The following is a 26034-nucleotide window of genomic DNA, read 5'->3' on the forward strand; positions in this document are numbered from 1 at the left end:
GGTGAAGGGCCTAAAGGGGAAGACATATGAGGAGTGGCTGAGGTCACTTGGCCTGTTCAGCCTGGAAAAGAGGAGGCTGAGGGGAGACCTCATCATGGTCTACAGCTTCCTCACGAGGGGGAGTGGTGGAGCAGGTGCCGATCAGTTCTCCTTAGTGACCAGTGACAGGACCCAAGGGAATGGTGTCAAGCTGTGACAGGGGACATTCAGGCTGGATATGAGGAAGAGGTTCTTCACTGAGATGGTGGTCACACGCTGGAACAGGCTTCCCCGTGACGTGGCCACGGTACCAAGCCTGTCAGAGTTTAAGAACCAGTTGGATTGTGTGCTCACAGTCATTTGGTCTGAATTTTGGGATAGACCTGTGTGGAGCCAGGAGTTGAATTCAATGATCCTTATGGGTCCCTTCCAACTCAGGACATTCTATTCTATGATTCTTTGACTTCTATTCTATTCTACATTAATGAGGTCTCCCCTCGGTCTTCTCTTTTCCAGGCTAAAGAGGTCTGGCTCTCTCAGCCTGTCCTCATATGATAGGTGCCCCAGTCCTCTCATCATGTTCATAGCCTTCCTCTGGACTTGCTCCAGTAGTTCAGTGTCCCTCTTGTACTGGTGAGCCCTGTACAAAAGTACTGGGTGTACCAGTAGCTACTGGGAGTATTAGTAGCATGTTGTTCCTTTGCATGGACAGAACTCAAAGGTTTTTGAGAGCACGTGAACTCTGAAGATGTTTCTGTGGAAAAGAAGTGTGTCTGTCCTCCAGATGTGAAAGGTCAGTAATCTAACTGTGAGCTTACTGGCCTGCATTGCACTCTTCCTGAGTTACTTGTAGGTGAGAAGTGCAGTATAGGTTTATGTGACTATGTCGCTTCAGTGGGATCTTCTCATCCTCTTTCCTTTTTTTTTTTTTTCTTTTGTAATGCAATGAAACCCAGAGGTTTGCAGCATGCTTGCTATTCTCACCTCGTCTGTGGTATTGTTCCTCTGCCTTTTTCTAATGTTGGGGTAAGAAAGCTCCATGACCAAAATCTGACGGAAAAAGTGAAACTTTCTACATTGTGTTATAGTTGAAATGTAGTGTTTCTGAAGGTCAGTTAGCGTTTGAGTTTATCTAGAAATCGTAGCTCTTCACATAGTCTCACAAATTGCTCAATGTAGTGTTTTTTTTCAGTGCATATGGAAAAAAAAGTTCACCTTAATTTTTGTTAAACTGCTTCTAAGCATTTCTCTTGCTCACTGTGCAGTAGTTTAGGCTTGCGACTAAGAATTGTAGAGACTATAATGGCTAGAAGTGAAACTGATATTTAAAACAGTAGTTCTTCAATACTCATTTTCTTTAAATTAGCAATTTACAACAGTAGTTGGGATTGTAGTGCTCACTGCACAGGTCTTAATAGCTTTTGGTGTGTTTTTTTTTATTTATTAACTGTTTGGATGCCATGCTTGCTGACTAGATTGTATGAAGGCCAACCTGAGCATGGTATCTCCTCCTGGATGCCATACCTAAGAGGAGGTATGTTCTGTGCTTTGCCTGTGCATGTGAAAGATGCAATCATATGACTACAGAGTCCTGATGACTATGTGCCAAGTGTATTATATTCAAATATTTTTTTAAGAGTTAAGGAAGCAGCTGAGGAAAGGTTTTATGAAGCTTTCTGGGTGTATTTTACTCAACCAAGCTGTTTCTTGTTGTGGCAGTGTTTTGGTCAAAACCTAATATTTATTGTAATGTGTATGTTTGTTTCCTCACAGAGGTTTTGAGTGGAGACTTCCAGCAAACTTTGTGAATATGAACTCATAACTTGGCAAAAAGCTGCCTACAACCCATTTTTTAGTTCTTTGAAAAGAAATATGTTTATTTTTTTTATTTCTTTGAACAAGTGATGATTCTTTTAAAAACATTTTCTTTTTTTCTGTTTCATAGATCATTTTCTTGTCAGTCTCGTAATAAATTATACGAAATCTTTTACTTTTGTCTGTACTGAAAATAGAGTTTCCAAGGGATGGATTCAGGGAATTTCATGAAAACCTAATGAGGTACTGTGCGGTACACCGTGTAGGTGTTATTCTCACTGTCTTTTTTAAGCTTTCTGGAGTTTTCAGCTACAAACCTATATAATTGACCCTTTTCATCTTAGTTGTTTTCAAGCCTGTTGTAAACTTCTTTCCATATATCTATGTAAATATTTTTTCTTTGTTTTCCTTCTGCTAGCTTATCACTTTTTCAGTGTATTTCTAAATAAAGTTGTCCTTGCTAATGTCCTTAAACATCTGTGCACGTGTGTGTGCACGTACACAAACACACCGTTACTAAGCTGGTTTTTCATATATTACAGTCCTTTTGTTGATCTCTCCTTATGGTGACATCAGCATTTGGATCTGGTTCTTGTTCCTTTTGGTTAGAGGTTTGAGGTTTGCAACTTAACTGAAATGAACAAAGTTTTTTTTTTTTTTTTGATATTAGAGTGATTGGCCATTGCATGGTGTCCTAGTCTTGCTGTTGTACCTACTTGGATGTGATGGTGTTTAAAGTAACATGTAAATTTAAACAGGTCTTAAGGAGGTACCTATGTTTGGCTGCTTAACTTGGTTATCAGATGGCTGATGTTTGGTTCAAACCTCAGAAGCCATCAGATTGTCCTGAGCTTTTGTAGGGGGTTGGTATGAGCAAAATGTTGCACATCTCCTAAGTAATGACGGGTTACAAAGTTGTGTGGTTAGTGTCCCTTTTCTTTACCTTGGATAATCAGGTGCCAGTGTATTGCTGGGCTGCTTCTGGGGCAGTGTTTGCCACAAACCTGGAGTTAGATTCAAAGTACGTTTTCTTTTCTTTGTTTGTTTTAATAAGCATGCTGTGTGGGTTGAAAATAGCTTGTCTCTTCCTGTTGGCTAAAAATGATAGGCTTGGCCTGTTGTATCAAAAAATGCTGAAAATTTCGTGAATGAGTAGGTTAATCTTGTGACCGAAGTGATATTCTTGGATGGAGTATTTATGGTCCAAACTTCCAATTGTAGTAAAGCCACAGTGACCCATTAAATGTGACACTGATTCAATGTACATGTTTTCCCTCTGGCTGATTTTGCAGTAGCCAGCTCACATCTTCACTGTGACTCCATTTGAAGCTGTTAAATTTAGTTCATTTCTCCAGTGTTTGTGTGTAGCATGGCTATTGTATGCAAATGTTTCATTTGTTTTTCTGGGTTGTTTTCTATTGAGCTTCTGAGTATGTTTACTGACAAGTTTGAGTTTATATCTTGCTTCTGCCTAGGATTTTTTTTATTAAAGAGAATGAACATGTTCTAGGAAGAATTTCTCTTCACTTCTGTTCTGGTGGTGGTGGTGTCTGATGTTTTTCTCCATTCACTTGCTTTTATATAATACCTAGGCCAGAGCAGTTAGATTTGTCAGTGCTTGAAGGGGAGCAAGGCTGCACAAGTTGCATGTTTCATCAAATTAATTTTTCTGTTTAGTTTCTTCTCAGCTTTGACTTCCATCCCAGCTTTTCAGTTTAGTTGGTTTTGTTACATGTACCAAAAATGCAAATAGAGGAACTCCTAAACTCTATCTTGAAATGATGCTACATGTCTGTCAGTGTTAATATAAGCATATCAAGTGTGTAATGACATTGTTGAACATACCAGGCTTTACAGAAAGAAGGAACTAAGAGGTTTTGGGGTTTTTAGTTTTTTGCGTTTGTTTGTTTGTTTTTGGAGGGGCGCAACTTCCTAATTTCACAAGCAGCTTTGGCATTGGCATTCTATCACTGAAGTTTCAACCTTCATAAGTGATGAGGCTTTGAGCCAAAAATTATGTTGACAGCTTAGAACAAAACTTTGAATATGTCAAAGCCAATGCAGTGTGCATCATTCAAGTACTTCTTCCATTAATGAAAAGCGAGTGTTTTGCAGGGTGAGATGCTCTTCCAGAAAGGCAGAAAGAGTCTGTGATTTAAGGGAATTAGGCTGTTGGCCTTCCTCGGAATGAGAAGCAGCCCAACTGAAGTGCAGAAATCCAAGGGGTTAAGGGCAGCAAGTCAGTTCTACCGGCATCTGGCTGGTGTTTTACTTCTTGGGGCACATGAAGCCGAGCTGTTTTCTGTGTAAGGTGACAGCTTGGTTACTTGACAAGAATCTGAGGCGTTCCCAGATGACCTTGGTAGCTGTAAACTGCAGTTCAGTTCTCTTTAAAATAGCAATTTTGCAGTCTGAAGTCATCATCTGTTAAGTTTTGAATTTATAGGCTGATCCTGGATCTTGGGTCTGTTTTCTGTAGCTAGACTTACTTAAATAGGAAATCAGTGGTCTGAAGGCAGTTTCTGGAATGTTTGTGGGGCACTTTCCAGAAGGGACTAACAAGCATTGTGTTAAAATGAAGAACTGTAAAACAAACCGCTGCTGAAAAATATTGTAATTATCACATAAGCAGTTGGTGGTACTTGATAAGCTCAAATGGCACAGACTTGAGCAAGAAATACATGAACAGGAATAGATTGCACACGTGCATTGATTATTATTGCTGCCTTTATCCACATTGCCCCTATTTTCAGGAGAGAATTAATGTTTTATATTCAAAAGCAAGTTAGGGAACCATATGTTTTTGAAGCAACTGAAATCTCATTAGTTCCGACGTTTGGATCATACTGCCATGTATCTCTTCTTATCTAAGATTTGTGGGTTTTTTTTTTGTTGTTGTTCCTGAACATTACTAGCTTGTGGTATAACAAAAAGTTGTGTTGTTTTTACTGTGGTTGAAAGGTTATCTAGGACCTGGTTTTTGCCCATCAGACCAACAGTTCATCAGGTTAAAGGATTTTAAAGTGTTGTCCCAGATGTAATGGGACTTGTATTCTCTTGGAATAGCCCAATTTTTGTTAAAAATGAGGTAATTTCAGGAGTGTTCTGAAATTCTTATGGATGGTTGACCTGTGATACACTATTCTGGTAAAGAGCTGGTTGAATCTTCCTTTATAAATATCTCCTCATTTATAAGTATCTTCTCAGACTCTGTGATAGAAATCTATAATCCATTCAGTTTGTGTCTGTATTATTCTGTTAACTTGCCTTCACATCTACATCATCTTCCCATGAGGAGACTTTGTTCAAGTTTATCCTGCAGAGTTAAAAGGGAGATACAGATTTTCTGAGTAAACTTTTTTGTTTGTCTTGAAAGTCTGCAATTCTTTTACCATCTGTTCATGCTTGATGAAGGTATGAGAAAGTTTACTGTCTGTTTCCTGTTATTTTTTCTTCACTGATCTCCTTACTAACTATTTACATCATCCATTGATGAATAAGTTTTTTTTGTTTTGTTTTTGTTTTGTTTTGATACCCCCAGAAAATACTTTACATGACAACTAACAGCCTGTCAAAGAGGCCTTTGAGCAATTCAAGTAATACCTGAAGTAAAAATACCATTGTCTTCATGTAGGATGGCACAAGTCAAAGAGAGAAGGGACTTTTCAAAGCATCTGTGAATGACCCTGACTCTGATCATAAAATTGCTTAGGTTAATTTTACTTAATGACCTGCAGAGAGGTTAGTGCAGCATAAAGCACAGTGTTCAGTTTAAATGTAGTCACTACTGTTTGTAGCCAGTTTATGAGCTTTAGGGAAACCCTAAAGACGTCAGACCTCGAAGAGCATAACCTTGCATGCTATACCACATCCACTCCTATATGTAGATTTCTGGATCAATAAGGATAGCTTTTTACATTCATTTGTTCTGTAAAGCCATGATGAAATTTTTCCGTTTGTAGCCTGGGATGTTCAGAGTACATAAAACTTTTATTTGAATGATTATTTCAAGGTTGTGTTTTGTCTCTTAGTTCTTCCCAAGCAACTGAAGCTTAAAAAAAATAAAACTGCGGGGAAAAGTATTCTATTTGTCATTTTGCAAAATCCATCGATATATGCTTCAAATTTACTCCTTGTGCAAAACCAGGTAGAATTTGATCAAACAATGCATGTTACTTATTAATTCCATTAGCAGGCTAAGGCAGTCTAGTAGTTGGGAAACTAAATCTGTGCCCATTTCTTGTGGGGGAATAAACACTGTCCTTCTAAAGTAGTTCTCACTCAGTACACTTTGATCCTTTTACCTAAAGTTTTTGCACTGTTTAATAGTGAGGTTGTTCAATGATTAAATATTTTTAGTGACTGATTGGAAACGAATGAGATGAGACTGGATAATCAGGCCAGATTTTAGTCTTAACTATCCCTTGAATGGGAACAAATTGCTTTGAATTATCGTAGCTATTTCAGTCTATACAGTATGTAAAAGGATGTGGGTTTTATATACTGTATATGCTCTTAGACTGTGGTTTGAAGGAGGATGGTGTGTGTTCAAATTTGTAGTTCACTGTGAATTTATCTGCTTTGGTTGACTTATGTCAAATGGCAAGCATTCAGATAACAATAAAATAAAACTAACTCGGGAAGTGCTTTATGAATTTTGCAGATACTCAGGCTATTTGAAGTTCTACTCAAAAAAAATCAGCCTCTGCTTAAAATAACAAAAACATTTATTCTTCAACTACAAAACATTTTTGTACATCTGTCTAGTTAGAAAGGAGCTGAGACCTACAAGTTCAAAAAATAAACTGTACTGTGTAATGAATAGGGAGGTACAAGGCTCTGTGTGTGTATGCATTTGCCCCTGGTTTTGTTGATCTTTTTAAATTTTATCAGTCTACTTTTTTGGGGGGTGTGGGAGGAGTAAAAATAAACTTAATTTTGTGGTAGAAGTAACTGGCTTTTGACCCAGTGCGAAGTGCTGCATTTATCTTCTCTAATGCCTATTATTAAATTGTGTTGGGTGGCTGACTGAGACCAGGCAAGCATACAGACAGCAGGAGATACGTAAAAAGTACAGAAAATCAAAAGGAGAATTAGCATTATGACAGCAGTTGAAATCATGGCATGGTACTAAGTGTTTGCTTAATCAAAGTTTAAATAGTATTATTTCAGATAGAAACTATGTTTAATTAAATTTCATTTAATGGTAGTTCTTATGTGAATGACACTGATTTCAATATGCAGAGTGCTAATACCTTTGTCAATATAGCTCATTTTAATAAGGAAGAGATTTTATAATTAATGAATAAAACTAGTTGATTATCCTATTCTATTTTTAAACCAATATGTTGCTGTATTCATTTTTATGCTGTTGGAAAGCAGGGCAAGAAAAACTTCCTCATTACTGGTAAGAAAGACGAGCTAATGGCAGAAATAGAGGAATTCTTCTGCTTATTCAAATAACCTTATGTTTATTGTGTATTTACCAGTTTCCCTGACTGACTGCTGCTGTATGCTTAAAAGAAAGTCATGAATGTTCAATATGATCTATATTCAAATGGTTTATTAAAAACAAAATAATAATAATAATAAACAACCACAATTCACTTAAATGTTGTTTTGTTGTGTTCTTTTCTTGCTTGAATGTTTGTAAGTGATGTAGTTTGGATATAACTTTCTAGGGTTAGGTTATCTTCAACTTGCTGAATTGAAAAATAAGCATTAGGCTTAGGACCCTAGCCTTTAAATTATGAATTTATACTGCATTTTGTCTTTTGGGGAGACATTTCATAACTTGTTCATATTTCATAACCTGAAGAATTTCATGTTCTTCATACTGGTGCTTTATGGAGTGCGCCCTCTTGAAGTCCCCCTTTCTCCCCAGGTAAGTCGTTAAAGGCTTAATGTGCATTTTCATCCAGACACCCAGTTGTATAAACTTTTAATTCTTTAGAACCACCTTTGCTATCCCGTTAATAATAGAAGTGGCAGGTGTTTTTTTTTTTTGCGTTTTGTTGTTGCTTTTTGTAGGGCAAAATAAAACTTAATAAGAAGAAAGCTGTTTGGTACTTTGCTCCAGCTATTGGGGGCTAGACCTTTGCAGAAGAGAGCCTGTATTTTCTAGGGAAAAAAAAGTCGCACATTCTTAAAAGCTGCTTGCTTTCTTCAGGTAGACGTTGATCTAACAATGCTAGCTATCAACATTCTTCAGATCAAGTTTGAGACTGCCTTTTATTGGATAAGAATTTGAGAGCCTCTAGCACTGTAAACTCTACAGAGAAGATAGAAAATGAACATTGACACAATTAAAAATACTGCAGATTGTGGTGTCTTTTAGAGAGGTGGGTGTGTATGCCAAATTTAGGTTGTCAGTGCCTGTTATATATATCCTGTGAACTTTCCCACGAAGTATCATTTTTTTAAAATTCCTGTTCTTTCCTGCAAGTGTTTTCTGGTGCACATACCAGTACATTATATTATTACATTATTATCTGAGTGACATGAACGCCTCAATAAGTGCTACTGATTTATTCTATTTTTTTTATGAGGAGGGATAAATAAATAGCTGCTCTTGCTTATAATGAACTGTAATCGCAATTAGCTAAGATATTATTACTATTTTGGCTTTTTATATGAAGCATCCTCATAGCTGAGTTTTATGATAGGATTTGTTACATCAAAAGCAAAAGGATTCAAAAAACTCAGCTGGCTTTTCAGGATACAGCGAAAAGCTTTTAAATTAGGTATATTTAAAAAAAAAAAAAAGAAGCAATTATTTTGGCAATTCTTATTGTCCAGCTAAGAAAACAGTACTATAACCAAAAAAACTATCATTGTATCTGTAGAGGATCACTTATGACTGGTCTGCTAAACTTTGTCTTGATTATGTTTATGCTTCTGAGAGTGGAAGTTCAAGAGCCATATCTTCACTTGCCTTGCTACCTGTTCTGCTCAAGCTGCTGTGCCATAGCACTAGTGTTGAGTGTATTTAGCATCCTTTCATGTCCAGAGATCTTGTTTCTGAGTGTAGCTTATTGTTGATGTACTTTGGACTCCTTCCGGAAGGCTTTTTATTGCTCAGTATTCAAAAACATCTTCATCTATTTCTACGTTTTGTAACAAAGTGACTGCATATGCCAGAACATATGTATAGCTTCAAATCTATCTGCTTCTAGAAGCAAGCAAAAGCTACTGTTCTTGAAGCTATTCTGGGATAAAGGGAGTATTTTCCCACCTGGGCGTAGCAAATCCTCAAAGAGAAGGTGAAAACTGAAGACTAAGGCAACTTTATGTATTGCTACTTAGCTTTGACATACAGTAAATTTTGATTTGCAAAAATAATTAGCAATTAAGTTCTTGTGGTTAAAATGTTTTAAAAATAACAAAGTGACTGGGCTAGGTAGTGCTGGCACGTGCTGCCGTCAGCTGCAATGCCACAATTCAGGTTTGGTGCTGGGGGAAGGAATATTCCTTATCTCTGTGAACAAAGGTGAATTTCTGTTCAGCCTTCTCCAGTGTACCTCAAAAGGGTCTCTGCAATACCCTCCTGCCCACCAGATTTCTGTCCTTTCCAGCTTGCTGGTTCTCACCATGTTGAGATCTTTCTGGAAGGTGACTGAAGTCCTTGCAGACGAGGATATGACAATGTGCTGGAATCATGCAGCTGAGTGAAGTAGAGGTGGCATTCAGCATTTCCTCCAAAGATCAGAAAAAGAATCTGCCACTTAACACCATTTATTTCCAAGCAGATCTGTTGTGGGAGACTTCTTGTCTGATGGACTGTGTCTAGTGGGTACCGTGCCGAGGACATTGTGCATAGATACTCTATTCAGAATAAATTCAATTGCTGATGTTCTGCTTAAGCTTTTGGAATTAGTCTATATAATTCATCATGGATGCCCTTTTACAAGTGTATGTTCCTCTCCGTAGCTCTTTAAGAGATTTCTTGTGTTGTGCTTCATGTGAGCTCATTGTGTGTTTCCTCTCGAAGGCTTAAACGTGTGAGTTTGGTCCTGCCCTTGGTGTATTCAGAGTATCGCTAAATGCATTCTGTAGCCATCTGGGTGACTTATTTCGGTCTTCTGTGAGTCATGTCTAACAGACATGCACCATAAAGGGTAGGTGCAAAATTAGTTCTTCCACAGATGTGGTGGTCCATTTCCTCACTCATGGTCTGAATCATGCCCTGGGTATATTGAATATTCTCAATTTTGAAGGGTTTTATTTTTTTTCCTTTCTCCTTGTGCTTTGTTGAAAAGCTGGGTCAGTTGTCTAGCTTGAAAGAAGAGGGTTTAGCATAACATTTTCATCTGAAGTCTCCATTTAAACCTCTAGATCATAACAAATTAGCTGCATCCAGAACAGCAGAATATGCTGCTTTTCTTTTTGAAGTCTAGTATTGCTGAAAAGAATACAAAAGATACGTTTAAGCTGTTCCCAAGCTCTTTGCCTTCTCCATCTGTTTTGGGACATATAATTTCACTCTTTAAGTTATAGAGTGTAGGGATTTGGAATTCTTATTTTTTAAAAACAAAACTTGGATATAGAGATTGTCTATAAAATTACAGGGAAAGCTTTGAATGTATGAAGAAGAAAAAAGTTTCCAGCAAAGTACAAGTTTCACTAAAATGGAATCAAATTTTACCTTTTTAGTTTGTATTGAAGTTGCTGTGTTCTGCTGTTTTTGAAATGTGCTTTTTTCTTTTTACTATCTTTCTATATCCTGTTGGCTATACATGAGTTCATTTATAGTTACTGTGACTTGTTCTGTGTTGATAACTTAACTACTCAAAACTTGTTGTAACTACTCTAGCTTGCCTTTCAGAACAGCCTGCTTAATCTCTCTGTTCTAAGCTTGCTAATCAGTCGTTAGCATTGATCATAAATCAAAACTAAGCACTGTTTGTGTAAGCTATGAATAGTATGGATTAATAGAGCTTTCTGTCGAGTTAAATACATGTTTTTCTTGGCACTTTGAGGATACATGAAATATAGTTGTTGAGTGTTGATCCTTGGTTAAGTGCACTGAAGCTCTGAAATAGTGTTTCATCTGTGCTTTGGGTTGAACAGTGCTCTTGGAAAAGGAGCAAGTAAAAGGAAAAGATGAGAGCAACTTTAAAACTTCACTGCTGTGTGGTTTGGCGTTTCTGTTTGCTTTGTTTTTAGTTTTACGTAAAAGTTGTATGCTGCTTGTTTTTTATGAAATCTTAGGAGGTCTGGTGCATAACAGCATGTGTCAGAGAGGAGTGTGTTTGCTACATCTATACTAGGCCATCCTTTCTTCTCGTAACTGTGGGGACAGAGATGGCATAAAGTTCCCATCACTCCCCTTTGATCTAAGTTCATTTTCTTTGCAAGTGTATGTGCATGTCGTACAAAATATTATTCAAGGTAGTCTAACCATATTCTGCAGCTTGTTGTTCTCTGGGTGAATGGACTAATGTTAGAACTGCAAATGTATTCAGTGGGTTATGAAATGGTATGAAACCACAGATTTGAGAGTAGGAGTATGGTTGAAAAATTGCATAGCTTTACATAGGCTATTTCAGGTTTGCTTTCTTGGGTAGGATTCTTGCATAGAAGGTTAAGAGAACTAATTTCTAGTCCCTGTTTGATAGTGGAGTCAACTCTTTGCTCCCAGTAATTACCTCCCACTTCCAAGGCACCAACATTAATGGATTTCTTTCAGATTGGACCCTGTAAGCAGGAGTGTCTTCACTGTCCTGCGTGAATCCTGCTGCCTTGGTTGGCAAACCACCACTGTGGTCACGGAGAAAATGACTCTTGGTTTGACGAAGGCTGCTTCATTCTGAAGGGAACGAGGACTAGAAAGCACTGCTCTGCTGTATTTGAAACACCTTCTGCACTTAAAGGGTGAGAGAGTTAAAAGACCAACAGGCTCTGTGTAAGGAAGCTGGAGTTCAAAAGAATTAATACAGACCTATATGAAATATAAGGAAAAAACTGTTATGGGTTCGTTCCTCTCTTGGTTGAATAAAAGCTTACTTCCTCACTCCTTTCCGTGGGTGTGGGAAGAGAGACCCTTCAGTTTTGAGGAAAGAGGAGAAGAGAAGTATGTTTCCTTTCTGGATTGACCCATAAATGCGTGCCTGTACCATTGGATCGTGTATCCAGGAAAAAATCGTTTAGATAACTGAGGCTGGCAGTGATCATGCAAAAGAGCCCCGTGAGACTGGGGGAATATTCTGCATTCAGATTTTAAAATCAGTGCTTTTATAGTTCAACTCGAACTCAGGACTGCAGATGTCTGCATAAAATATCAGTCCTGTTTTCCCCATACCTATTGTCTGACACCAGTGAATTTGTTCTTCCTTATGGGCAGAAGGCTACGTGCTCATGCTGCTGGTTGCCAGTTCCTTTTCCTCCGTCCCTCTCTGGATAACACTGGGACCTCTTGAGGAATTTCAAGAGGTACCAAAGATCAGGAATCTCACGAAGGTATATGCTTTTAATGAAATTTGTATAGGATTGTGTGCCTTTCTGTCTGGAGGACAGTATAAATGAGCTTTTTTTATTCTATGCTTTGTGTTGGTTAGCTGGTTAGTTAGCACAATTGTTACTGGCTAGCAAGTCATGCTTGTGTTTCTGGTTTGGGCAGATAGCATGCTAGCTGCCTGCATCTACAATGGAGTTTTAGCTCTAATCCCAACTTGTTTTGGAAGAGAAGCTCCCAGTTGTTCCCATTTACTGGGCTTTCCCACATGATGGGGTAGACTTGCAGCATAAGAACTGCATTTCTTTCAGATGAACGAAATTAGGAGATTGTGTCCAGGATGCCTGCAGCAGGTTCTAGCTGCTGGCCCATCGGTTTGAGGTATGTGCCAAGGGCACTTCTCAGTCCGAGAGAGACGGGCAAGAGGGCTGAAGGAGGAAGCTGCTGCAGTAATTGTCTTTAGGAAGCGATGGTGACTGGTGTCTGGGAGATCAGGATTGGTTCTGCCAGTTACAGAACAACTCCTACAGTAATAATGCACGAATCTAGATGCTTTTGTTACTATAGACTTGCAATAAAGCCCATCTTGACTCTTTAGAAATGATAGGAATTTTTCTTATTGTAGCTGTTGTTCTTGTGAAAGTGTAAACTTGGCCTTAGGTGCAGTGAAATCTTGTTTAACTCCAGTAGTATGAATTATTATGGAAATTTTGCAATGTTTGGCTTTTCTTGTATGGAGAAAGTAGTTTACATTTGCTGTTAAGTTATGCTGATTTCTTTAAAAGGAGAAAGAAGCAAGGCACTATGTGTCTAGTAGCACATTTTAGAAGCCTGGAGTTTTTACATGTAGAAATGCTGAAAGAATCCATAAAAGCACATCATGAATTTAAATGCAGGCTGTAAGCTCTAACTTAAACATTTCAAGTAAAACACCATTTTAGTGTTATTTTATAATGTTAAAGTGTAAGTCTACGTCTTGAAAAGCAGAAATTTGCAGAATGGAGGAGAGGAGAATTGGGCATAAATTAGCGTTCCTGAGAAGTTACTGTGCATCTTTGTTCTCTTTCATGTATATTGCGCTGAGGGGCCTGTACACCAAGTTGAGGTAAGAGCTATGGGTTCTTTCAAAGAGCGTTACCATTTGATGCTCTTCTGTAGCATTTAGGTCTAAAGCAATCATGAGTGCACACCTGGCCTGGCACAACTTGGTGTTGAGTGTTCATGACATGACAGTAAAAGGTGGTTCTACTTTTCTACTTTTTTTTTTCCTTTTTCCCCACCACTGTACTTAACTGAAGGAAGACACATCCTGCAGCCTGATTGGCTGTCTGCCATCATTTCATGTAATTCTGCATCAGCATCATTAAATTGAATTAGCCAGAGTAATTCTGAACATTCTTAGATTACTTTGTCAACTGTTGCAAACTTGCCAGTAGTAAAAAGCTTCAAGCTTGTCGGTCTTAATTCTGTAAACGTCAAGATGTTTAGCATAGAGAGAGCGGTCGAGGATCCGCAGTAGGCCTGCTGAGTTTGCTTTTTCCTAATGAGGAAATTGGCAGGAAGATCCATTTCCTCTTTGATGGATTGAGAGTTTCTAATGCTATTTTTCTCTGCTTGTTCCCACATGTGACATGGTCAGTTAAGTATGAAGGAACATATGGATGAGGTGCTTCCAAACGTGTGCTGAATAGAGGCCGATAGAGCTGTATTGATCTGCAAGGAAATTGAGCCTAATAGGAAAAAGAAACCAGTGAAAGTCTTTAAAGTCTGCTTGGTAATGAAGATGTAACCAAATTTGTTGTGCTCCTGTACAAGTGCTGTGAAGTCAACTTGCCTTTGAGTAAATCTGACCTGATTTGAGATCATAAACTTAATGACAGAGAACATCTTATGTCTGCTTTCAGAAGCACTAGAGCTGAAAATGTCCTTTGTTTCTTCCTTTGCTGTAGGCATTACTGTTGTCTGATCGCTTTAAAGATGTTAATGTAGAGCTTTATGGGCTATTTATTATTTGAAAAACAAAGAAATCTGAACTTCGGGACTGGAAGTAGCCATCCAGGTCACTTTACTCCGTCTCCTTCACTCCTGGTGACTAGCCCTTTTAGTCATTGCAGTGAAGTCTGTAAAATGGAAGAAAATAATCCCCCACAAAAAAAACTTTTTTTTTTTTCTTTTCCCGAGATATCTTCAGTAGAACTGGTACAAGGACTTCAGGATTGGAAAGTTAAAATACTTTACTGTTAAAGAAATGTTTCAACTTAAGTCTCTAATTGAATACTCTTAAATAGTTCCTTTCAGAATCATAGGTAAGTATGTTTTAGGAACTTTTTTTGACCAAGGAATGTATTACCTTTATGTTCAGGCCTTCAGGATGGTTTTAAGTACTAGAAATGGCACAGCTCATGCTCATGATGTCAGGAGGGGAAGCCCTCAAATATAAGAAGAGGCAGGAGCCTGCATCTTTTATTTACCCTTTTTGAGGGGGGTAAGGGCAGGAAGAGACTCCTTTTGCAGTAATTAGGATGTTAGCTGGTAGAGAAGGATTTTTTTCTTTTTAATTTCTGAAATTGCCTGTCCAGGCAAAAGAAGTATAGCACCCTGACAGGTGCTGCTGCTCGAGGGGTGGGGAGGGTATTGGGAAATGTAGCTCTGGTAGAAAAAGTAGCAAGTCATGCCCAATTAGGAGTAACTTTGGTTGGTCATTTTAGTACCTGAATTATCTCTGGAGCAATTTAGGCCTATAATCCTGTAATTTAAATGAACCATTATTGAAGATGAGTTTCTAAGAGTCTCTTTTTACTTAGAAGGAAAGACGGTGTTTTGGAGGGTGGTAGTGACAACCTTGATGATTTTATTTTACAGTGTAGACGAATTTAGAACAGACTGTAAAAAGTAGTTAACTTGCAATGCATAATGTAAAGAGGAAGCTTGTTATGGTTGCTTACAGTGAGTTTATTTTTGGAACAAAGATTCTTGGGAGAGCAAAGGCCTTATTGATGTATTTTATAATGCAGACATTTCTGCTGAAGTCTGAATCTTGCCTAAAACCATTTTCCACAGCTTTCTGATTGATTTTTCTCTGGGACTGTTTGACTTCAATGTAATTGGGTGCTGGGGGTGACTGCTGCCACTTTCCCCGTGTAACAGCCAATTTAGGACTCTGCCCTTGCTTTCAGAATAGCTCCTCTGCATGGCTTTGGTGCCAGCAAGCTCTGGTCTAAGCAGCATAGACTGGGGGTGCCTTTGCATATCTATTATTTTTAGATCCAGCAAGCAGCTTGCTTCTCAATTCTATTCAAACTTCCTTGTGCTTTTCAAAAGCTTTCCAACTTTCTCTTCTCCAAGTTCCTCTAATTTTTGTTGATTCTGGTGTGTGTGTGTCTGTATGCTTATGTATCTTGTGATGCAGACTGATGTTTGAGATGCCTTATGGTGCAATAAGACTGCTGAATCTGTTGGATTCTTCATTTTCTTTCCCTTTTCCTTAGGAGGTTTCATTCAGACCTTCATTTAAGTGATCTTGGTTTGGGGCTGTTGTCTTGCCTTTGTTTTTGAGAATGGAGTTCCCAATAACACTATGGATATGCAAGTACAGAAACTTGCCTTGTTTTCTTCCGTGTAGTAAGTTCCAACAATAAACGACACTATTGGAACTGTAAAAGTTTTGTTTTGTTTTCCATTTTACAAGAATGCTGTACTACACAATGAGCTCTTCCAGTCATAGCATTTAGAAATAGCTAGGAAGAATCCAGAATTGCATCTTTCTTTTCGAATATATTAGAATCAATGCAAGTTCCTTGGCAGCCATTGCCTTGGCCATGGCTCTGTTTTGCAGTTTGTTACCTCTCATCTGGTTGCCTTTAAAAAAAACAAACAAACAAAACTATTGATACCGGTGGATCTCTTTGACATGGCTCTTTTTCTGCCAACCAATGTGATGTGGCAGACTGTCTCTTTCTAGTCCTCCTTCTATAGTTTTATTGTTGGTGGGTCTGTAATGTGACTAGCATAAAGTTACCAGTGGAAAATAGCTAGAGCTGCTGTCTCCAAGATCACTGGTTCCTTTGAGAGATTTCCCATCGGAACATGGCAAGGATGATTAGCGTCACAGAAGGTAATGGATAAAACACTATATAGAAAAAATACTTTTTATGTGGTACTAGAGTCAGCATTAGACTTGTTTATTTCAAGATTTGTGTTCTCTCATTTGTCTAGCCTTTCAGTAATCACACCCCTTCAAAAAACTAAAATTTAAGAGGATATTTCCGTTTCAGTATCATGTACTTGTCAGCTTGTTTTTTTTTTTTTTTTTTTTCCAAACCAGGTTACTGTGACTTTTAGGAAAACAAGACTTGAGTACTTTTCATTGCAATGAGGAGTTTTCTTACTTAATGAAAAACAGAACAAAGTGAAGGGGAAAAAATTAAACTGTGCGTTCCATATGTGGTCAGTCTCTTTTTGACTAGTTACTATCTGGAGCTTTTTTAAAAACTGAATCTTTTTTTTAACAGATATTGGAAATCCCTTTTCACCCCATTGGTTAATGTAGCAGGCAACCTTTTAAAGATGCTAGAAATGGAAAGTTCAGTTGCAGAGGATCTCAGTTGCATAAATAAGACTACAGAAATTATTATCTGTCATTTTTAAGTACTTGAAGAGGCATACTGGCCTCAGTGGCATTTTTGAAGCGCCGTTCTGGTTTAATTAGGAAAAACTGTGATCCAACAACAGCAACTGTTTCTTCAGGCTGTAATTCAGATTTTGACCAGCCTGCAGTCTTTGCTGCTGCTGAGACAACTAACAGTGCTTTGTCCAGATTGGATTAGCGTATGGATCCAGCTGGAGAGTTTTCTGGGAGCAGCATGGAAGGTTAAGTCTTCAGACAGTCTTTCAGAGTGACAAAAAAAAAACCAACAAAACAAACAAACAAAAAAAACACACAAAAAAAAACAAACACCAAAACACGTCAATACAGAGAACAGGTGGTATGGAGTCTGGAATTTCATTTTTTTTGGTGGTGATTCTGATTGATACAACTTTGTGATTAATCATTTGTTGCAGAAACTTGTCAAAATGAACCTTGGTTGTATTGGAATTTTGTTTGGTGTTGGCTAAAAATCTTCAGCATCAGAATTACTGCCCGTAATGTGGTGGTTGCGTTGAAGGATCTGTGTTTATGATCTCAGAGATATTTTTCCTTGAAGAATCTTCAGCCCTCTGTGGTTGAAGGAGCTGGTCATCCTAGGGATACCTTCCACATTAAAGATACTGAGTGAAGCTATGCATGAGTCAGTTTTGCCATTGAGAAATAATCCAAGGTGTTAAGTATTTAGAAATTGTACTTTGTGGACTCTGCAGCTGTCTGAAATTTTTGAGAGCTCGGGAGGAGCACAAACTGTAGCACTGCTCAGCTGAAGTCATGGATCAAAGTAGTTGCTGTTAATAAATGCATAATGTCATAGTTTGGTAACGTGCTTTTGAGTTAACTCTTCTTTTTGAAGCCTTGATTAATGCTGCTGCCTAATCCTGTGTAGGATGAAGGTAAGTCTTTGGTCCTATTTTAAAAAGAAAAACTCATCAGTTTAATGAATGATAACTTGTTTAGCATGTCTGTAGTCTTAGCTTTATAGCAGTTATTTAGTATCTTTGAAACAAAACAGTTGTTGAGTATGGAAATCTCACTTGTTTTTATTTGCAGCTGACTCTCTGAGGTTTTTATTAAATGGGGAGCTTTCAAATATGTTAAATTGTAAATAAATAGCTTCATGTTAATCAAATGTATATTCTTTAGATTTCGGTGCATCACTGAAGCTTTTCTTAATTTTTTGTAGGCTAATTAGTAAATTTCCATTTCAGTATAAACAAGTAGATGATAAAGCATTTACCTGCAAGAACTAATTTGAATAGGAATCCATTTGACTGTTACTAAGGCAAGTTCCTCAAGATGGCACAAGCTTTTACTGTGGGAGAGCAACATAAGATTTTTTTTTTCTTCAGCTCAGATTTTGAAGTTCAGATAAAATAGGAATCCATAGTGCTGTAAAGCTGTTATGCTAATATTTTGGGTTCTGCTATATGGAAATTGCTAGAATATGCTATGTACTCTTAGCCCTAAAAAAGCAAATAACTGTAAAATCCCTTGTGAAACCTAGAGACTAGAATAGCATAGATACTGCAATTGGAGATGAGGTGAGATTTTGTTGGTATTTTGTATTAGTAAGGCTAATTTAAAGGGATACTTTTACACTGTAGTAGAGGAGAAATAGCAAGATCCTTTGTATTTTAGGTCTTGGAGGTATACGCTGCTGACAAAAATTCAGAACACATCCAAAATTGCTAATTCAGAGGAAGCTAACTATTGGCAAGTATTTGTTCACCACTTTTCTGCTGCATCAGTGCCAGGCATAGCAGAAACCAATAGCTGACTACTCAGCAGACATTGAGAAGGAAGAGAAGATGCCAGATATTCACTAATTTACCTCATCAGTATTTTTTTAACGTGGCATTTGACTGAATGATTTAAGAATTACACGGGAAAATATTTTAAGAATTGTTTTGTTTGTCATTTGCCTAAACTCATGGTATATAATCCTCACCTGTTCTGAATGACAAGGCAGTGACTGCCCAGTCCTGCATCCTTGGCTCCAGGCTGTCCTCACCAGTTCTCAGGAGCTCCAGGAGCAGTCCTGGACCACCTCCTGTGTCTGTTCTTTGTGCTCAGCCATGGCAGAACGTAGCAAGCATGCTAGACAGACCTTAGGGTGTAACCTTATCAGCAAGTCTATCTCTTTTCCTTTCGGCTTTCCAAATGTATGCTCCTGATGTTGGCTGCAAAAGCAGCTCAGTTTTACTCTTAAGTAATTACTAGAAAGCTAAATAGTGGTGGCAGCACTTCGGAAGGAGTGGCTTAGCATTCAAACAAAACAAATTCTTGACATATTAAGAAGGATGTAGTTCTGACAACCCAAGCCAATTCAAACCTACCTCAGCTTACATATTTCTCCTTTAGAGACAAAATACCCATTTTTATGGAATACAGTGGAAGTTATCTTATGGAAACAAAAGGATATAACCACCTCAGGTAAATGAGGTATCAAATTTGTGTATTTTGTCATGAGAAGAGGCACCAGCATATCCAGAAGAGCATCTCTCTGCAACATTTTTGCTCATTGTTTTACTAGCACTAAGCCAAATATTGAAAAGCAGACATAGAATTCCCTCCATTTATCCTAATTCGCAGAGGGCATTGCCCTAATTATTCATTTTTTTTTGCCCCCAAATTATATCACTAGGGTAAACTTGGGGAGTTCTGTAAGTGAGCCATCTGCATCATTCTCTTGCCACTCATGCCAGATACGAAGTGCCTTGTCCAAACACAGCTTCCTTTGTGCTGCCTGCAACAGCAAGCACTTGCAGAGACATTCAGGAGAGAAGGCATTTAGAGACAAGGTATAAGATGTTGAAAAGAACTGTGACTGTCTCTAGGAATCTCTCAGTTCAGTTCTCTGACATATTTTGTGGATTGCTTTAATAGCGGAATGTTTCACCTGGGATATTTTGAGAGCACTCAACGCTTATTTTCAATATTTTTTTTACTGTTCTTATGCGTGATTTGCAAGCAAAGAGCTAATGGAGTGTTAAGTCAAGGTGCTCTTTGTAGAATTATGTGGAAGACTTATTAATTTCCAATTGCATAAAAATCAGTTTTTTTGTGGTTTACAAATTATCTGTGATACACTAAAGCATGAGCAACAGTATCAGATGTTTCATTTTTTTGACATCCTGCCTAATGTGCTTCACCTGTCTCTCCTTTTGTTTAAGTTGCTCTGTAACACTTGTTTTTAAGTAGAAAGCAAGTAGTGCAAGCTATACTGTCCTTCAAGTGTGGGTCCTTTATCTGTACCAGGGTCTCTTTTATTCAGAAAGATTAAGAAATCCAAGTCACTTTTTTTGTTAGTATTTTCTCATCATCATGTAGATAGCTGTGTGGTTTTTTTTGCTGGAGTAATGAAGGATCCTGCTGTGACTAATTAATCTGTGGTATGTTGGTTAACATCTGCTGACTCAAGAACTAAAGGTATCTTAGAAATTACTCTATGTGCTCGAAATGCTATATAGTACATTGTTGATAGTAATGTATAGATGAAAATCTTGTGTTACCGTTGTCTTTCCCTCTCTCCTTTTTCAATTCATATAACTGGGGAATGTAATGAATTATATGCATCGCTTTGTATCTCTCCAGAGAACAAGTGCAGCTCTGCAGCTTCCTCTAGATGCATAGTTCTTCCAGACCAAGCAGTGGTATTCTCAGATGTATGTTTCTTAGCCTTAAAAAAAAAAGGCATTCTTTAGCATCTAAACAACTTTTTTCCTCACTTTTTCATTTTGGACCAAGATATTTTTTCTTCTCTTGTGATGGCTTTGTTTTGTCTTCATTGAAGTCTGAAAATTCAAGGTACATGCTGGTTATGGACTTTAACTGCAGAAGGTTGTCGTCCTGGAGCTCTGCAGTTGCTGTCATTTTCAGTTGAATCCCTCAACCCAGTTATTTCACAGAGAGCTTGTGCATTCGGATTTTCCATGTAGGTCAGTTTTGACAACTTCTTGTTGCTTGTAATGTCTTTTAAACTGCATTGCAGTGTGACTGAAGCTTGATCAGGTGTAGGGGTTTCTTTTAACTAGCACCGAAAATGAATTGAGGTAAGCTTTGGCATGCCTGGGCTGCAGCTGCTAGCTGTGTACCTGTGATTCCATAGAGCTGGGATCCCAGCTTGCCACGCTTCAGCTGTTGGTGGTACGGGATTTGGACGGCCCAAAGGAGCGGGGTGTTCTTTCATCTGCAGTCATGGTGAGGAACTAAAACTGAAGAGAAATTTGTGATTTCAGTTCTTTGGTTTTAGTAAGCTAGAATTAAAAAAAAAAAAAATTTCCTTTCCCCTCATTATCAATTAAGTAACACGTCCTATTTTAATAGCTGCTTTGCAGACGTTGTGTATCAGGAGTACAGCCTACATAGGTAATTAGAGTAAATGTGACTTTCTTCATGAAGAGCTGTAAATTCTTTGACTTTAGTTGTCAGTGATGGCTTTGCAGAGAAGAGATCTGATTTTATATATTTATATAAATGTAAAAATCTACATTTAAATATTTGGAAACCTGTAGACCTGACTTACCTCATCTGTCTGGCCCTTACTTTCCCTCCTTTTCCCATCCCCAGCCCTCTAATACCTTAGTTAGCAGAATCACTTCTTGCCTCTCCATGGTGTGTTAGGAGTTCCAGCACAAGTAGTTGTTTAGGAGCAGGGGCCATTCGTTTTGGCAACAGCCAAAGTCTAACATGGTCAATTAAACCATTGCTTCATGGCCATTTTAATCTGTCAAGTTGTAGAAAACGAGAACTGCTTCTGCTTCGAGAGGGAATAACATTATTTGAAAAATGTTATCTTGAATCTGTTTCAGTATTCTTCTGAAGTACTCCCCTGCTTTTAATGGCTTTTCTGAATTATTTAAGTGGGATCTGTGGCCAGAACAATATGCCAAGAGTCTGTCCTCAGTTACTGCACTTAAAATTTAAATTATGCTCGAAGAAAGTTGATGAAATTGTCTCCTTGTATACTGAACGTCAAATTCTTGTTGTTGTTGACGCAGTTGCTGATAGGCAAAAGCAAATTTATAGCCAGCAGACTTCCCTGTTATGTTTTGCTAGGATCAACTCTGTGGCTCTAACAGATGTTACTTCCATAACTGGAATTAGGAGCGTAAATTACGAAATGGTGGAGCTTTGGCTTTCTTCCCTTTATAAGTGTCTGAGAATACAAAGTTGAACTATCTGCACAACTTCACGAGACACTATCCTACGTGGTACTGTAGCTACATGGGAGAAGCCACAGAGCATGGTGTTGAACCCACCCCAGCTCCCAACAGGTTTTGTTTGGTTGTCCCCATACGTTTATTGAAGTATTGCTTTGCGTTTTGTAGAGTGCCGAAGGCAGGAACTAGCCTTTGCAAAAGTTTCTAAAATCAGCCTTAAAATTAAAAGCATCTTGTAGCCTCTATTTTTTGTGGTCATCTCTAATGATGTGTGGCAGAACAGAGCATCATTCCCCCTTTGTGAGAGGCCTGCTCCATCATACCATTTTCTGTATTTTGGGCTCTTAATGCTTTATTTGCACTCAGTGCTACGTGTTAGTCTGCAGCCTCATAATGAACTTTGATTAATCGTGTAGCTTCACTTCTGTATCAAAACTAAAAACCGTACCATCAAGGCCATTGGACGTCTGCATAAAGGTGCAAGTGCTGTCATGTGCGCATACTGTGAGTTGTACAAGGATAGAAGGAGATGAAGTGCATTATTTTTGTCATCTGACAAGCTCTTTGAATCACCAGCATTAAGGTACTGGGATTATATTTTAACAAACAATGACACAAGAGTTAGAACTCATAAAATGGAAGAAATTTCATCAAAAACCTAGCTCACCTGCTAAAAATAAAATGTGGCTTGATGTAAATATTCTGTATATCTGTGTTGTTGCGAGGTGCAGCATTTTTCTGTTGCATTTGATCTCTTTGTAATAACTATCTGGGGCTGTCAAGTGCACTAAAAATCTCTGCCCCCTTGCAGCCGAGAAGAGATGTGGTGTTGAGTACCTTCCTTTGCAGAAAGCAGTAAAACATCTGCCACTTGTGGTCAACTTACTCGTGCTAAGTAGTTCTAAATACAGACTTCTTAGAATGCAGTGGAAGCTTTGAAAAACCGTGCAGTTTGTAAAGAACTTGTTTACTCTGGGACATGAGGTGTTGGCGGCTTGTCTTTAATAAACTACTGCTAGGATGGAGTTACTTTCTCTCACCCACTGCAGCTGCTAGCAGTTGATGCATCCTCTTAGTCTGTAGGTGCTAGTAGATTCACTAGTTAGTAGATACACTGAGTCTGGGTCTTCTTGGTGGGAATACCTGAAACATGCTTCTTAGGGCAATTTAACTGAAGGCTTACAAATTGTCCTACTTGGAGCTTGGGAAAGCAACTTATAACTCCAAAGTACAGATAGTATACATGGTCACATTCCCAGCTGTGTGGTTTTATGTCACAGGAAATGCTGATACAACATGCAGAGAGCACGCTGAGAATCTTCAGTATCGATTAGTTAGCTAGATCACTTGATATGTTTAATGAACTCTCATAAATCTAATTGTGTAAGTCATGCTTATGTGCCGAAGGGTTGGATTTTAGAAAAACAAGGTTCTAAAAATAGAGATCACAATAGAAAACTGATCCTGGATTTTCGGAGCTATATGATAGCCAGAAGAAGTACTGTGGTGCGTTATCAGGAAATGTAATACGTGAATGAGAAGACAGCTCTCTCCAGTAGGCGTTATTCATAAAATAACAAATAGGTATAAAGTTGGGAACTGAATTGGACTGCTTGTCCATTTCTGTACTTGCTTAAATAAGGATGGAGGAGGTAGAAAAGTTGGAGGAGGTTGGAAAGAGGCCACATTCTCAACGTGCCATAACAATGAATGGTGGAAAAAAGCAGCATCATTAAGATTTAAGGGTAACAATTCATTTCTATTACCATAGGGAGGAGATACTTGCAGCCTAAGTTCCTTTGAAGTAACAAAGTTGCAACAAGAGCTGATGGAATTTGAACAGGAGAAAAACGTGCATTGAACGCATGCAAGTTAACTGTAGATAAATTCAGTAACTGATTATCCAAAAATCCTGATCTGTGATAACTTACGAGTGATTTGGAAATGAAGATGAAAGACATATAGCTCAGCCTAAAGCAATTATTCCTGAGTTGGTGATGGAGGGGAGTGGTTTTTTTGTTTGTTGTAAATTTTATTTTTAATTTTTGGAGCAGTATTCTACCCGTTTCCATGTTTTCATTGTTCTTCAGTTGTTTATTCTTTGTACTTACTTGTTTTCATATTATTCTGGAGACTATTTTTTGTAGCTTTGCAGGCCACTCCAGCAGTTACTGGTAGTCTCTTCAGACCCAAAAATGTGTTTGAAATAGAAAAGAAAAAGCTAAATATACCTTCCTGTCTCCTTTTCTATTTTCTCACGTTATAAGTTTCCCCTTTGTAGAGGAGAAGGGAACTACTTGAGCAGTGTTTTCTTTGTTGAAGAAGAAACGTTGCTATCAACAGTTAACTTTAAATGATGTGCCATCCATATAAAGATGCTAATTGTTAACCAAAGTATGAGAAAAGCTCCAGTGTTTGGATGAACATTTAGAAACTCCTAGACTTGAGAAGAGTTGGAACTTGTGTCAGTTCTTACAGTCGGACAAAGGATTGTGTCTACAGAGTAAAAACAGCTTGAGCAAATGTGGAAATTCTGAAGCACTAATTTGCTGATAGACAAGACACAAAATAATTAAGAAAAAGAACAGTGTTTCTTCAGGAGAACTTGAAGCATATATAAAACACTTAGTGGGAGAGTGAGGGCAAGGTAAAGGCAGTCAGCAGTAGTTAGACAGGACATAGTAATTGAATGTTTGGTTTCCAATTATCCTGCAAAGTCAAAGTCAGAGTATTTTTTTTTTCGTTGTGAAATGAAACATTTTATGCTGAAACTAGAAAAGTCAGGATATTTCTAAAAATCACCTAGTGTGAATTAGGCAGCTGGATCTCGGAACATATCATGATGCATAGAGTGACTGGAGTTAGCACACTGAAATGGTGCTTTCCTGGCTTCATGGTGTGGCAGCAGTGCAAAATGTCATCAGAAGTGGTTACAGAAAATGGGAGGATGAATTTTTTGTGGATGTGTCTTTTTGTTATGTTAAGGCAAAGTAAATTCCATTTGTTTTCCCTGTTCTCTTATGTTTTGTTCATAGTGTTCATAGCCCATTGAATCCTCTGAAGCTGCAACTCAAGGTTTTCCAGTATGGAGGGAATCCTTTTAGGTGAATTTGCATTGAACAAGCTTCTATATGGGAAAAACAAAGGTTTCGCTTGTTTGTTTTTGTTTTACATTTCTAGCTAAATTCAGAATACTTGAATGTGTTTGAAGAGGCTGGCTAGACTTGTTTGAATACGCTTCAGTTCTCTAACTCTGCATCCCCTGTAGGCAGCAGAGAAACTCCTGCTTGACAGCAGTGGAAGCAGCATTTTCCCCATAGTAAAGTATCAAATGTTCCTGTTATGGGTGTTTTTTTCTACAGTTTCAGTGTAATTTTGTATTTGCTATTGCAGCCTTTTACTACCTTCATAGATGTTTAGAGCTCAAAACTGCCACCTCATCCTTGGTACTGGGTTTGGGGATACATATCTGTCCGTGCCTGGTGCTGCAGTAGTTCAGGGGCCAGCCTGTACAGAGTGCTCCAGCTGCAATAACCATCTTGGGTGAGCTGCTGGTTTTTCATTGGATCCTTTCAGAGTTCAAAATCTCCTTTCCATATGTTCAGTTTCAATGGCAACATGACAAGCAGTGTAATCTTTGGGAAAAGTGCTTGTTCTGCGTGTGTTCCACTTAAAATATTGCAGCATGTTAAGACGGGCAGTGAGCCTGACAGGGGAGAAGGAACAACTCTTTGCATATTGAAGTGGAATTGGCCACGCGAGTATTGGGCATGCTGCTGCCCATGAGTGTTTCTTCAACAGTTCAGCAGAGAGCCTTCTGTGAGATTATGGTCAACTGAAAAAGGGATGATCGATGAAAGAATATGAATTTTATAAATGACAAAATTAGAGGGGAGGCTCAGCAGGGAGGATAAATAACACCCTGGCTTATCCAGAACGATGTGTGCATTTTGAGCAGGGTGCTGAGATGAAGACAC

At 38.2% G+C, this 26034-nt stretch overlaps 1 protein-coding gene across 4 annotated transcripts in view; it reads left to right on the forward strand.

The window, feature by feature from the left end:
- SEPTIN7 (septin 7) overlaps positions 1–26034 on the forward strand; it is a 594594-nt gene that overhangs the window by 540204 nt on the left and 28356 nt on the right. The window contains exon 2 of one of the 4 annotated variants that reach the window (XM_080582984.1): positions 25093–25161. The exons of the other annotated variants lie outside the window; for them this stretch is intronic. Within the exon in view, the coding sequence (XP_080439110.1) occupies positions 25143–25161 (19 nt within the window). The 5' untranslated portion in view covers positions 25093–25142. The remainder of the gene's footprint in view (positions 1–25092; positions 25162–26034) is intronic. 4 annotated transcript variants of the gene reach the window in all.

The sequence above is a fragment of the Anser brachyrhynchus genome, assembly GCF_964034855.1.
Source record: "Anser brachyrhynchus genome assembly, chromosome: 2".
Lineage (NCBI taxonomy): Eukaryota > Metazoa > Chordata > Aves > Anseriformes > Anatidae > Anser > Anser brachyrhynchus.